General features: G+C 43.7%; 1 protein-coding gene across 1 annotated transcript; it reads right to left on the bottom strand.

The window, feature by feature from the left end:
* Positions 1 to 306: 306 nt before the first annotated feature.
* Positions 307 to 12,394, bottom strand: mknk2b (MAPK interacting serine/threonine kinase 2b). Its single transcript, XM_029001085.1, has 14 exons — positions 12,195 to 12,394; positions 11,616 to 11,771; positions 11,394 to 11,484; positions 11,021 to 11,122; positions 10,811 to 10,908; positions 9,015 to 9,094; positions 8,791 to 8,864; positions 8,611 to 8,715; positions 8,441 to 8,496; positions 8,242 to 8,337; positions 3,545 to 3,739; positions 3,285 to 3,449; positions 3,138 to 3,178; positions 307 to 3,060 (listed from the first exon to the last, which is right to left on the bottom strand). Exons 2-14 carry the CDS (start codon positions 11,664 to 11,666, stop codon positions 2,745 to 2,747), a joined length of 1,470 nt encoding a protein of 489 aa, XP_028856918.1. The 5' UTR covers positions 11,667 to 11,771; positions 12,195 to 12,394; the 3' UTR covers positions 307 to 2,744.
* Positions 12,395 to 14,861: the final 2,467 nt, after the last annotated feature.

Below are 14,861 nucleotides of genomic sequence, written 5' to 3' on the forward strand. Positions count from 1 at the left end.
AACACCTTTAAAATATTAGGCAGCCATTTTTAATGTTACCTTCATATTGCTCATTGTCTGAAATCCTCACTCTCTCAACTAAGGAATACAATAACTGATTTTCCAGATGCTACGCTGCCTTTGGGAGCTGAACTAGTGGCTGGTTGCAGTTGATTGAATCAGTGATATCAGTTAATTTCACAACCCTGGCTAAAACAAGCAGCACACACACAATACTCTGCTCCACCAAACTTCCATTTGATATGTGATCCCAAGAGCTTTACTGACAAGATTGAGGTATTGAATCAAAAGGCAGAACAAGGTTCAGACATTTTTATTTTTTTTTATTTTTTAGAAAAACAATACAAAATTCTGCAACAACAGTCATAAATTTGAGTGAACTGCAGTCAGTCACATGGTACAGTAAAGTGCTTCAAAACATTGTTTCTGTTTCCCAAGATGAGGTTTTGTCCTCAAAAAAAAAAAAAAAAGTTATTCCCAAGATGATTCTGGGTAGAGGAGGGAATTAACAGTGCCAGAAACAAGAGCATCAATAGCAGTAGCCTGAAGGCTAAAGAAAAGGAGAAAAAGAAAACTTGAAAAAGTAACCAAAAAACAGACTCCTACTTGAAAAAGTTGAGTCCATAAAAAATGAATAACTGAAGTAAAAACTCAAAAAGACTCTACATTGGGCTATATTCAGTAGCTGAGAAGAATTTTTACCAAAAAGCTGAAATCTGAATATATCCTTAACTAAATACAGTCTTTCAAAATAATTATAAGAAGAGAGCAGGAGACAGTACTCCTGGTGAAAGGCAGTCCATCGTGTGGACATGCAGCGGTCCTGCATTAAAGCTGTCCCCACGCTCAGCAGGCACTGAGCAGGTACTGCTGACTCTTTATTCTGCTTTTTGTGCACATCTGAAAATCCAGACCAACCTTTAGGAACCTTGGAACTGTCCCAGCCCTAGATCAGTCAATAGTAATGGACAAACAGCAAAAAAGCAAAAAAATTAAATAAAAATACTGAGCTTAAGTGGTAAAGATTTTTTTCAGACATCTTCAGCTTATGAATGCTTTGTACTGATTTGTTTAAGCAAAATAGTTTCCCAAGCAAAATTGAGGAAACGCTGCATACACAATTCAAGTAAGTCTTACTATAAGACATAAAACCCACAAAAACACACTTCTAGAAAGGTAAAAAAGAAAAGAAATATTACAATCAGTGTTATATTACCAGCACAACAGGAGACTAACAAAAACAGATCTGTTTTAAATCCCAAGTACAATACAACCGTACTGCGAATTCTTTCTACAGACATTCATGAGTGTACATGGAGGTCTGGGGAAGATTTTTCGATCCTGGTGGCAGGAGATATAAAACACACAAAAAAATCCTCCTCACTTTGGCATGTAAACTGGGTCAAATTGAGACCAAAAGCCTGTGGACACAGTCAAAAAGGAGAACACTAAAGGGAGAGACAAACACCCTAATGAATGAGATTACAGCCATCACCACAGGCCAAAAAAAGTTAAGGAATTCTGTATTGCAATCTGTACTTGCCATACATTCTCAAAAATTCCTTTTAAAAATACCTCTCACAGTGTTAAACCTTCTCAACAATGATGAAAAGAAAAAAAATGGCATTCCACCTGAACATTTGGACAGCACCTCCTTGTAAATAATAAAACAGAAACAGAAAAAAAGTGGCACAGATTGAATTTGATTCACTCAACACAAGAAACAGGAGTAAACCTTTAAAAGAACAATCATTCATATTAATTTAGATACATTTTCCTGGAAGACTTTTTTTGTATTAGTTTTGTGGAATGTTTTTCTTAGTTTTTATATTATTTTCCAACCAATTCAATTTATCTACATCTCCTTCAACCTTTGTAGATTTTGTCTTTCCAAACTAAACAAAAAAAAAAAGTTTGCAATACTTCAGCGGTATGGTTTAATTTGCAGCTATTGCAGTATGGGAGTAAATCATTATTATTGTCAGTGTGCTTTCTAACCTTCAGCACAGCCTGGGTGTGAAGGTCACGGTAAATACAGGTAAGATGAAAACATCTGGGCTTCAGTGAGTGACACTCACTGACAGGCAGATGTTTCCCTATAGAGAACTGAACAACTTCACATTTTTCATATTTTGTTCAAAGTAGCAAAGGCTGAGAAACTGAAATGCTAAATCCACCATGATCCTGATGCTGTTAAATATCAGTTATAAATCCCAGACGTGCGATGAGTTCAGGTACACACACACACACACACACACACACACACACACTCGGAGTGAGGAAAGGGGAACACATTTTAAAATACGAGTCAAAATGAAGTTTTCAGGCAGTTGAAAAGAGATGCTCTCTCACATAATACACGCATATTCACTCTCTCTCTCTCACAACGGGCATATCTGTTCACTCACCCAGTGTTTTGAGAGGATTTATTCATATTAGACAATTTTGGGAATGAGGAAGCAGCATGAGCTGGGTGGAAGTGGGGGGGTTAAATCCTTTGGTTTCAGAGGCTCTGCCATATATTGAACAAAATATAAAAAACCCTCCCTTTATTATTATTAAATATGAGTCCCACCTCTCAAATCCTTTGCATTTCTCAACAGACCTTACTACTGTGCTTTTCAAAAGTGCCATATTTTGGTGTTTAAGGGGGTGTGTGGTATAGTGAGTATGACAATCCCAGCAAAGAGGCACAGACAGGGTGTAAAGTGGGTTTGAAGATGGGGTTCTGAGTGAGTTTAGGTTCAAGCACAGTCTCCCATGATGACCAGGGGCGCCAGAAGTTGGCGCAGCTCTGAAGCAGAGACTGGTGCCCCCTTCAGTAGGCTGCTCCTCTGCCGACGGCGCGCCAGCTTGGAGCCCGAGGGTGGAGAGAGGCAGAATGAAGAGGAAGCAGAGGGAGACGCACAGTTGGAGACAGCGTTGGCGGTGATGAGCAGTGGTGCATCTCCACCCTCTTGGAGCTGCTGCTGCTCCTCTAGCCCATCCTGCTCTGCCAGCTGCCGGTTGACAGCCACTGCTTTCCCCGCAAAGAATGTAAGGTCCTTCGCACTGCTGTTCCTGAAATGGAGAGATGGGATGAGGATGAGTATGCAAATATTGGCGCATGGGAACAAGTGCGCTGCAAACTGTCTCACCGCTGTAGTAGGATGGATGATGGAGGAGCATCTGTGGCACCCTGAAATAAACAGTGAACAGATAATCATACTTTCATTCAATATGGAAGGTGTGAGTTCAAACACACCAGACTCAAAATACATGCAGTGTCAGCAAAAGGCTCTTACCCCCTGCACCCAGGGGTGATGCAAAACCTGAGCAGCACTGAGGCGCTTCTTAGTGTCTCGGACCAGTAATTTGGAGATGAGATCTTTGGCACCAGCAGATATGTGAGCCCACTCTTTCTCAGGAAATTCATACTTTCCCTCCTGGATGCTCTCAAATAGTGTGTTCTGCACAAATAACATAAAACAATTTAAAGAATTGAAAATATGTTCTGCATGACATTTTGGAAGAAGAGAACTGCCACTACTTCCTGGCAACTCACCTGGCAGGCGTGGCATGGCTCACCCAGTTCCCAGCCACAGTCGCTGCCGCAGCGTCCAACAAATGGAGGGTAGCCACTCAGCATGATGTAGAGGATGACACCCAAACTCCAGAGGTCACAGCGTTTGTCATAGATGGTGGCCTCCTCGTTAAAGGCCTCCACCACCTCAGGCGCCATGTACTCTGCTGAACCACACTGGAGGGGAGAGAGGAGAATAGTTTATTAGATAAAATTACTCTATTAGACAAAATCAAGAAATCAAATCTGACAGCACACAAATAAAAACAACATATGTTTGATTTAAGAGAGTCTGTGTGTGTTTGTTTCGGGCTGTATAATGAGACTCTAGTGGCCTAGTGTTTAAGGAAGGTTAATCAGAAGGTTGCCGGTTCCACCAAGGTGCCACTGAGCTTTCAAAATTCAAATTTTATTTGTCACATACACAGTTATACATGGTATAGTATTCAATTAAATGCTTTTGCGACTGCTACTGACACCCTCCTGCATGCATTAAAACAATGCAAGTATTCAAGTGAAAAAACAATATGCAAATATTGCAAACATAACAAAATATTACAAATTTCGGTTTTTAAACATAAAATATGTGTAACAGAGTAGTGCAAAATGTCTGCAAAATTCTGGGGGGATTGAGTCCAGAACTGATTGAAAGTGCTGGAGTGTATTAGAGTTCTGTCCTATGTAGTGTTGTTGTTGTTGTTGTTGTTGAGAGCTCATATAGCCTGTGGGAAGAAGCTCCTCCTCATTCTCTCTGTGTTGGCCTGAACGGAAGCGTTTCCCTGATTGTAGCAGAGAGAACAGTCCATTATTGGGGTGGCTGAGGTCCTGGCCCTGGTCCAGCACCGCTTGCTGTAGATTGACTGTCTTGTTACAGATGATGTGTTTAGCTGATCGAACCACCCCCTGTAGGGCTTGCCTGTCCTGCGTGGTGCTGTTCCCGAACCAGGCTGAGATGCTTCCCATCAGAATGCTCTCTATGGTGAAGTTCCTAAGCACCTTGGAAGGCAGTCTAAAGTCTCTCAGGCATCTAAGGTGGTAGAGATGCTGCCGGGCATTTTTCACCATGGTGTTGATGTGAGAGGAGGTATTATAAGCTATCCACTCTCTCCAATGGGCTCCTGTCAGGGGTCTGGTAGATCCTCTCCTGCTTGGTACTAAAGTCCACTATCAACTCCTTTGCCTTGCTAACATTCAGGTGGAGATTGTTCCTCTGGCACCAATTCTCCAGATTTCCAATGCTTCCGTAAACACCAGCCGTTCAAAGCACTACTGAGATGAGGGCTACAGGGCGGTAGTCGTTGAGGGAGGCAGGATGGGGTTTCTTTGCGACCGGAACAATGATTTTTCCTTGAATCACTGAGATAAAGAGAGGTTTAATATCGCTGTGAACACAGGTGCTAGCTGGTCTGCGCAGGCTCTGAGGATTCTCCCCCAGAAGCCTGCTGCTTTCCTGGTGTTCACTCTCCTGAAGGCTCTCCTCACATCATGCTCTGTGATTATGAACACGTTTTTGGTGCTGGCAGTGTCTTCCTGTCCGCAGCTGTAGGCGTTGCTAGCCGTAGCATCGCTAGCGTCTTTAGCTGCAGCCTCAAAGTGACTGTCACATGTGATACACAGCACACAGTGAAATTTGTCCTCTGCATTTAACCTATCACCCTGAGTGAGCAGTGGGCAGCCATGACAGGCGCCTGGGGAGCAGTGTGTGGGGACGGTGCTTTGCTCAGTGGTACCTCAGTGGCACCTTGGCAGATCGGGATTCGAACAGACAACCTTCTGATTACGGGCCCGCTTCCTTAACCGCTAGGTCACCACTGCCCCGAAGCGAGCATAGAATGTGTTCAGCTTGTCTGCCAGACACGTCCGCTTTCGGTATGACGCCTCCTTCACCGCTTTCCTAACTTTGTAAGACACAGCCTTATACGGTTCCACGTCCCCGGATGCAAGCCCCGCGTTATAGGTAGCGGTGCGAGATCTCAGAGCGTCGCGGAAGGTTTTATCCACCCGCAGCTTCTGATTGAGAAACGTTCTGATGGATCGTTTTCTGCATGGTATCATCTGTTAGTTTCCCAATGAAATTCACAACCGCTTCCATAAACACGTTCATGATGCCACTGAGCAAAGCACGGTCCCCACACACTGCTCCCGGGCGCCTGTCATGGCTGCCCACTGCTCACCAAGGGTGAGGGGTTAAAGCAGAGGACAGGTTTTGATGTATGCACCGTGTGCTGTGCTTCACTATATGAGTTCCATAACAATGTCAGCTCCATTTTTAATACTCAACAGCACTGAGCTAATATGAATCACTGTGAATGTTGAGAGGCAGACAGCGGGATGGCACACAGATGACAAGACACACACAAACATACTTTCTAAACATGAGCACAGGCAAATTTCTGTTTTCATTTCTAGTCTGGATCAGCTGTATAAATGTGTGGTTTATATTCCTGATTAGTCCTGCTGCTGCAGAGGATGAAGATGTTACTTCGGACACTGTGGACTGGTAGTAACCCTTGGTTGGCAGTGCACAGTGGTGAGTCATGGAAACTGAGGGGGGAACAGCACAAACCGCCTACTTGCCATGGCAGGACACGCCGAAACTAGGCCAGTGCTGAGTGCAGGAAAGAGGATTGGCTGCCTTAGGAACAGCCGGGCGCTGCAGAACACTGGGACATGCATCATTCCTTACATAACAAGCTGATGAGGAGTCCAAAAATTAGTTTTAATGTGAAGGGGGAGAATGCATGTCGCTAGTTTGACGTGGCACCTGGTGGTGCATCTATGCCTCAGACTAAGCTGATAAGAGACTTTAAAGCTTGTCCGTCTTGGCACAATGTCTACATAAAGTGAAATAATGTGGCCTATGTTTCTTGTTAAAAATGTGGACCCCACCCCCACGCTGCTCTTATGTAATGCTGCTTATTTTGCAGTGCAGGAATCTGATCCCAGACAAAGAAACCCACTGTTGCGCCATCTGACCCTCCCCCCACCTTCACCCTCATCGAAACCCTCATTGCACATTCAGGTCAGCACATGGGGGAGCATGTTGCACACAAGAGTAATGGTGACAGGAGGGAGGTTGGCCTCCTCTACTTATCCAGGGCTGGGGGGTTGGGACGGGACAAGGGCACTTCTCGGGAGACAAGCTCCCTCTGTGCTGCGGCAACATCGCCACATGCTTGCGTCAGTTCTCACTCAGTCAGCTGACAGGCGGAGTGGAGCTTTGGGTTTTGTTTGCAAACACCACCTGGGGACTTTCTGCACACCATGTAACCAGTGGTCTGCCATGGTAACATACATTCGGCTTACAGTAAGAGGAAACAGCACAAATACAACCACACACTGAGCACAGTCTGCTACACAGACAGGAAGTTGCACGCTGTTTCTCAGAAGCTGCAGGTAACACTCTCCTGCCTGCATTAAAAACAGCTGCAAGCATTCTGCAAAATAATAAACAAGAATCCCCTTCCAGGCATTTATTAAAGGAAATATTTTATTCAACACACACAACCTACAACATGAGTGTCAGCAACACTCTTGCCTGTTACCAGGAAAAAAAAAAAAAAAAAAAGACAATCTCTGGTATGAATCCCAAGAAAAACAAAGTGCTGCGCATGGCCAGAGCGCACAGGCCCCTCCCTCCTCCCCTCCCTCTCAGGCAGCCAATCAAAGAGCAGTTGCTAGGTGCAGTAGCAGGCATGTGTCAGCAGCCTTTGTTATGACTTTTCAGATGCAAAAGCAGGTCTGCAAACAGGAAAAACAGGGGAAAAGTCCACCCGGGTGGAGCCATGTGCACTGCTCTCTCCCCTTTATCAGAACACTCCCTCACACCACTCCTTCAATAATCAGCAGACAAGAAAAAGTGCAGACAAGGACAGTTTATAAAATAAAATAAGAAAAAACTTATTAGGAATGTATAACATTTAAAGATTTGCCTTCATACTTGCTATATATTTACAAAATGTACACTAAACCTTATGTGTTTAATAGTGTGTTTTGTTGTTCTGTAGGGTAATTATTGCTCAATCCCAGGGCTGTTCACTTCTGAACCACATAACAGCTCAACTCTTTATTCTCATTCACCCCTTGACAATCCTCAAACGATGAAGGTCATTCAACATTTATGAGCTCAAGTCTGGAGTGTCACAATTCCTAAATGTGACTGAGCAAGTCCCACACACATGTGACCCACAGACATCACTTCAATATTCCTTACAAAAATAGAGACTGAGGATCAGGTCTCATCCCCTGAAACCCCCAACACAAATGCCTCACTCCGGTCTTCTCTTCCAGCTGCTCTTTTCTGTCTCCACAGTCCAGAGCACCACAGCGACACCAAAGCACATGTCCACCCCTCTTCCTGAACAGGAATAAACTCACATGATTCCCCCCCAACTGACTCACCTGTTATCAAAGTTCTGCAGATTTGAGAAAAGCAAACAGCCACAGACCCGAGACCTTGACCTCAGCATTCCACCTTTTGTCTACGCCGAGTACTCCACCCATAGCACCACTGTGGATCAGTCAACAGCGCACCACTACATAAGGTGTTTAATGATTGGCCAGGAGCTGAGATGCCCAACTAATAGTTACCCTACAATGGCCTCTCACACTCATCTGCTGTGAGAGTGTACTGCAGGTCAAAACACACATACACAGACAGGGAGATAATGTGTACTTACAGGAGTGAGGAGCTCAGGAGTGGAGATGGGGGAACTGTCACTGTTCAGCTTAATGCCACTGCCAAGGTCAAAGTCACAGATTTTCACTGGGGAGATCTGCAATTCACAGATAGCAAGTACACATTCACACTGTAAAAATATTCAACAGGTCCACTGAAGTTTAACACCAGCCACCACAACGACTAACAGGAGCACTCACCCGATCCTCATTTTCACACAAGATGTTCTCAGGCTTAAGGTCTCGATGAGCCATCCCTTCATAACCACAACAGACAAATAATCATTTCCTTTTATTCCTATTGGTCCATTCAGTTTTCATTTAATTCAGATGGTACTGTAATCAACATTATATCCACCAGCAACGCTTACCTTTATTATGGATGAAGTCCAGTGCACTGGCAATGTCCTGCACGACAATGCTGGCCTCTTGCTCAGTGAATTGGCGTCTCTTGTGGATGTGAGCCAGTACAGAGCCTGAAAGAGAAGCATCGTCTTGTCACCATCCCGCCATGAGTCATTTGCAGCCACCAAACCGGGCATGTCACTTACCTCCCCTGAGCTTCTCAAACACCAGGTAGAACTTATCTTCCTCTTCAAAAAACTCCACCAGTTCCAGAATGTTCCTTTTGCCATAACAATAAAAAAAAAAGCATTTAACATGCAGTCAAACGTTTAACAATAATCTAAGAATAGTATAAGAAATGTTCAGGCACAAAGTGAAACCCATGTACTAGACAGGACAAATGGGAATACAAGTTGGGGAGTTTGTCTACCTGTGTCCCTGACACTGATACAGCATTTCCACCTCTCTGAACACTCTGTTTCGACTGTGTCCGGGTCTCTTCTCGATGATCTGTGGTGAAGTAAAGACACATAAATGGAAAACAACTGCACAAGTTGCTCTGACCCAAAGAACAAAAAAGTGACTGCCCTAGTCTTAGCAGACAATCCCAAAGCACTTCCAATACGTGACAACAACACAACCCCCCCACCCTCAAAGCACTTCAGAAACAATGGGCAATTCAGGCCACCATGTCTCTATAAGTACACCAAATATGTAACCCACTTTTAAACTCAGGGGCACAAAGTCTGGCAGTAGGAAGCCCATCAACATGTTTACTATATACAGCCCAAAGCACCAGAGAGAGAACCTGTTGCAACACACAGCCACAGTGTGTAAATGCTGACACCATAAAACACAGATCCTGAACTGCCACCACCCCCCTCGTCACCCTGAGCCATGCCATGTGCCGCCAACACACACACACAAAGCATCCCAGAATGAGAGAGGAGAGAAAGTAAGAGTGGGCTTAGGGCACCCCACAACTGCTTCGGACCATGAAAACAATCCTGAGTCAGCAGGATTGTTTGACAGAGCTGCCAAAACAAATCAGGGCACACAGAGCTTCAGACATGTAGGGAGATGACCAAAAACATCCCGGAGTGGACAGAACACCATGACCGAGAGACAAGCTGGAAGCTCTGAAATCTGCAGACAAGATCCAGAGGTTTGAGGTAGGGGTGTGGATACATACTGCAGCCTCATAAATCAATATCAAGCTGGAGGGTTTTCTTTCACATTCACATGGCAATGGGGCTTTCAGGGGACAATCTTTACTACCCTAGGAGGACACAATTGCACAATGGAGTATTAAGCAATGTGCAAAAGATACTACAGCATTTTAACTTGTACTTTGTGTTTCTGTGTAGGAATGAATATTTCTGAAACTGATGTCGAAATTAAAACATAGGAAACATTTTAAAAAAGTTTCTCCTTTCTTTTTGTTCACATCCTCCTATGTCTGGATGGGGGAGGGGTAAAGGACCATCTGGCATAAAATGTCTGAGAAGCAATCCCAAACTACAATCACTCTGTCTGGCCCCCTACAACAGCAAAATATAGTAGTGGGCATGTCTCTACACCCCATGAAGATTGAGTTGTAGACTATCCCATTAGAGAAGAATTGTGAAAGTGCAACTTCCTCAAACATTGCATTAAAAGGAGCCAAGACACACAATCCCAACTGTAAACACAGAAATACACTGATCACAAGCCCAACCCTGGCCTCCCCTCGGCTCAAAATCTGTTTTGGCACAATGTTCCCTACCGCTGGACTCTGTGTTGCCCAATCAAAAGCAGAGTTAAAGAAGCAGTCTCCACCCCTCTACTCTGACTGGTTGGCTCACGCAACCTGAACATAACAATGAACGGAAGTTTCTGTGCTGAGCCAGCACTTTGGGCCACAAATCACAGAGGCCCAGGCACTCCAAGCATCAGCAGAAGACCTCTTAGGCACTATTTCAGCCCAGCTCACATTAACAATGTTAAGGATGAAAATGGCTCATAAGATCCTTGCATGACGGCAGGAAAAAATGCTCTCAACAGAATATCACCTTATCATTCTACCTCAGTAGCCTGAGGGTGACTATGACTGACTTCTTACAATACTTCCTTATCTGTTCACAGTTTATAACACACAATGTAAACAAAACACCACAAGACATCACACACTAAAGGATGGGCAAAGGATTTCAGACAAAATTTAATAGAGAAAAAAAAACAACTTACCTTTACAGCAAACTCTTTATTGGTAATTTGACTGGTGCAAGTCTGAACTCTAGCATAGGCTCCTTCTCCCAATATTTCATCTTTAAGTCTGTAGACATCTGAGGGAACATTATCTCCATGAGTTGGAAGCACTTAGTCACTTGTTCATTTTCCTACACCAAAACAGCACATGGGCCAGCAACTAATCAGGGCACAATCTTAGATAGATACCTTCAAATCGACCAGAGAAGCTATCGGTTGCCCTGCATCTCTTCTTTTTCTTGTTTCTCTTCTTGGCATCTGGTATATCAATCGGCTGGCTGGCTGGCATGTCTTCAATTTAAAGAACAGGAGAAAACAGAAGGGCATTAACAAGGCTGCCTGCTGGGAGGATGAGATTGAGTGTCAGCAGGTGTGAAGGAGAAACAGGCTACGAAACACCATTTAGAGCAAAAGCAGGTCATTATGCTGTTTAGCAATTTGCTGCAACCAAACACACAGCCACAGACGTTTGTATGGTGGAGGGTATTGAAAAAAAAAAGAATAAGTCCATGAAACTACAGAGGAGCCTTTTGGCAGGACATCCAGACTTAAAGACACTCACCAGGCCGGGTGGAGCAATCAAAACTGAAAGCCGAATCAAGGAGCCGGGATGCTGTTTTGGAAAATTCTTTAGATTCAAATGGGTTCTGACCCTAAAAAATGGATAAAAAGTAAAGACTTTATGGAAATAAACTAACAGAACTGTGACAAAAAAAAGTCACGGTCATTAAAGCAAAACAAAAAAAAAGAGCTAGAAAAACACAAAAACCGGCCAGTCTATTACCTTAAAGGAGCGATGAAATCCAGTAACCTCGGATATTTTGTTTTGCACCATTCTGTCCTGATTGCTGGTGATTTGTTTTGGAAGTGAAGCGGCGAGGACGCGGGGGGTGGATTCTGCCTGTCAAGTTGGCGACTGCGTTGGTTTTCAACGGGAAGACTGCAAAGCAAATAAGCCCGTTAGCAGGGTTTTATACAAATTAGCCCATAAAAAATCTATCAACGTTTTAACACACCGAGTAGGTCAATCATCCTGCTTCAAATACATTTGTATCCCTGAGTAAGGGCGCCAGCCAAATGACACAAATGTAAATGTAAATCAGACTTCAAGTTCACCCTAAGCAAATATGCAGTATTCACACGGATCAGCGATTGTATCATTCACCACGGCAACTACGACTTCAGCACTGCGGCTCCAGGAAAATTTTCCGTTTCAATTCAACTCACTAGAACGTCTTTAACGGGCTTCAGAGCTTCACACGAACAAAAGAAGCATAGCGCAGGAGATAACACGCAGCGCCCGAATTGGCATCGGACTCGACCCACATAGCCTACAGCGCAGAAACCAATTTTCTCTACTCACCCCGTTATCTTCTCTAAGACTCCAGTGTGGACGCCGTATCTGACCCTCTGCGTCCAAAGCCGCAGATGTTGGCCGTGGACTCCGGTAGGGCGTTTTGGTGGGGAAGGTGGTGAGAGCAGGCGGCTCGTTAGGGCTTTTATAACCTCCTGTCCCTCTCCTCCCCTCTCCGCATCTTAATCCTGCCCACTCTGCTGTAAACACAACAGCGGGGCAGGCGGTGCGCGGGATCACGTGGATGGGTCGCGCACGCGCATAAACCCGCACTGCGTTGTACAGAGCAGGAGACGTGATGTCACACGTTCCCTGTGTTCCGTGTTTTTCTTTTCAGATTAACGTAAACCTGAACAGCAGTATTGCCTCGAATTTCATTGGTGGCATGATGTGAGAATGTGGCTGGAACGTATTACATCAGTATATCGACAGGGCGTTGATAAAATGACGAAATACCTTTACATTATCCTGCTTTCCAGAAATTTCTCGAAAGAGTGGGAGGCTGTATTGTAAACTCCATAGAAAAATTATTTATCACAACTAAAAATTATTTCTCACAACTCACAACTAGCTCTGTTTCTGTTTTATTTTGACGTTTATTTTTACAACGATGGGTTTGATAATTTTAATGGACGAATTGTAAAAAATATATTTACCGTTAAAGATAAACAGTGAATGACATCGGTTTGCACGCTACCGAATATTGTAATCTATTCTACCAATGGTATCAGACCATATTCAAAGGAACAACAAGTGTACTTCAGAAACGTTTTTTTTTTCAGAGGTGACTGGGTGTGAGTGTGACATGTGCACAACCCTAGACTGATGCAACTGCGTCTCATCAGAAGCATCTTGCATGTCTTTGCAAAGGCACATTTAATCAACACTGCTGAGCAGGCTAGGCATGTACAAGAGATTTGTTTTCGGTAGAATGCTAATTAAACGTTCTGCAGGGCTCTGATATTTTTAAGCTCAATGATTTTCTTTCCTGTTGGCCTCACTTGTCTTACTTACCATATAGAAAATTTATATTCAGCATGTACAGTCAGCATTTTGCTCAAGTCATTGTCCAGTGTTATTTGGCTGCAGCTGTTTTGAGGTCTGAAAATTAATTATTACCTGTCATTTGAACTGGCAGCTGTCAAGATGATGACAAGTTACTATGTGTTGCATCAGGTCAACTTGCAGGGTACTCCCACATTTGTCATTCGTGGATTGTTAATAAAGAATGTACTAGAGAGTCAAGACTAATGGTTTTCATTTTCTTAACTAGTGTAAAACTTGGAACATCACCCGCCTTTTTTCCCATTTCCCATTTTCATCGTGGATTTCTAATCAATGGCATGCATAAGTTTCATAAATATGAACAAATGAAGTGTATGATATCCAGTACAGCAGATGCGTACCACCGCCTGCAATTTCGCAGAACCAGGCGAACCTAGCATCCAAAACAAATGTGCGCGATGACATTTCACTGAATTAAATCAGCCGTTGCAGCTCGCGACACCAGTTTCAGTCTCCGCCCCGTGACGTTACGGTTCTGCAGCACATTCCAAGAAAAACAGCGGCGCTCACTCCGCGCACGTAACCCACGAAAGGACAAGGCGGGGCATGCGGAGCTCACAGCCGCGGGGGAGGTGCTTGCTATACCGCTTCTGTCCGGTTTCGACAGCGTTTTTATTTTAATCTAGATTGTTGGGAAATGGCATGTAAGGTTGCTACACGTCCCCAGAAAGACGGAATCGTGCCGTTTTTGACAGTTACACCGTGTGTATTTCTTTTCAGAGGGGACGAGGTTTATCCCGTATTTTCGATTTGTGATGAATGCAATATCATCCCGTCCATATTTTATATGGAAAGTTGAATTGTTGGGGTCTAAGGCGACACTGAATTGCAGGATCTGAGTCTCTTACGAAAGACTCTGCATTCTTGATACTATGGTTCATGGTACCGGGGCATATCAAGCATACTGGAGCACTTTGTTGTGGTGTCCCTTACCCTGATCTGAAAAATAAATGATTTCATTTATCAAACACCAAATATATAACATAAGCTCCTAAGCTTTGTAAAATGTGCCCCAGGATGACCTTGTCAGCCAATGGATATTATTTATTTTCAGCAAAATAAATAGGCTTGTCACAAAGTAGCTGGTTGTCCTGTTTTTTTTTTTACAATAATGGCAGCTGTGTGCAACCGATGAAAGATAACAGAACATGGAGCAGCACAAGGAAGTCCTCAGCTCATATGATCTGTGTTTACTCAAGCTGCAGTCCTTTGGCTCATGTGAAGTTGCATTCTGGAGGAGAAACGGGCCAAGGTTACTCCAGCACTAACCCATGGACTGTTTGTGCTCCGAACATTGATAAACCTTCAAATACTTATTTGAACACAGGAATACCTTAAAAAGAACTGATGGTTGTTATGGTTTTGTTGGGTCTGAGAGGGACCCGAGAATATCTGGATTGCTCTTTCAGTATCTTATGCAGTATTTGTAACATATCAAATGACTAGTGTCCTGTTACAGGTTCCAAAATTCCAAGCAGCTCTTCCGTTTTAAACTTTTTAGCATTTTGTTTGCTATTGTGAAATAACCAGGTTCTATACTGTTACAAAGGGCTTTTGGTTCCATTGACAAACTTGAGAATCCAAATAAATTCTTATCCAAATCCCTGGCCA

Source organism: Denticeps clupeoides, chromosome 13 (genome assembly GCF_900700375.1).
Source record: "Denticeps clupeoides chromosome 13, fDenClu1.1, whole genome shotgun sequence".
In the NCBI taxonomy this organism is placed as follows: Eukaryota; Metazoa; Chordata; class Actinopteri; order Clupeiformes; family Denticipitidae; genus Denticeps; species Denticeps clupeoides.

What these genes read in the sequence shown, in the direction of transcription:
- mknk2b (XM_029001085.1), bottom strand. Translation starts at nt 11,666, where the DNA reads ATGGTGCAAAACAAAATATCCGAGGTTACTGGATTTCATCGCTCCTTT. An exon ending in GATTTCATCGCTCCTTTAAG is followed by an intron (nt 11,485 to 11,615) that starts GTAATAGACTGG and finishes TCCATTTTTTAG; the next exon opens with GGTCAGAACCCATTTGAATC. An exon ending in ATAAAGAGTTTGCTGTAAAG is followed by an intron (nt 9,095 to 10,810) that starts GTAAGTTGTTTT and finishes ACTTCACCACAG; the next exon opens with ATCATCGAGAAGAGACCCGG.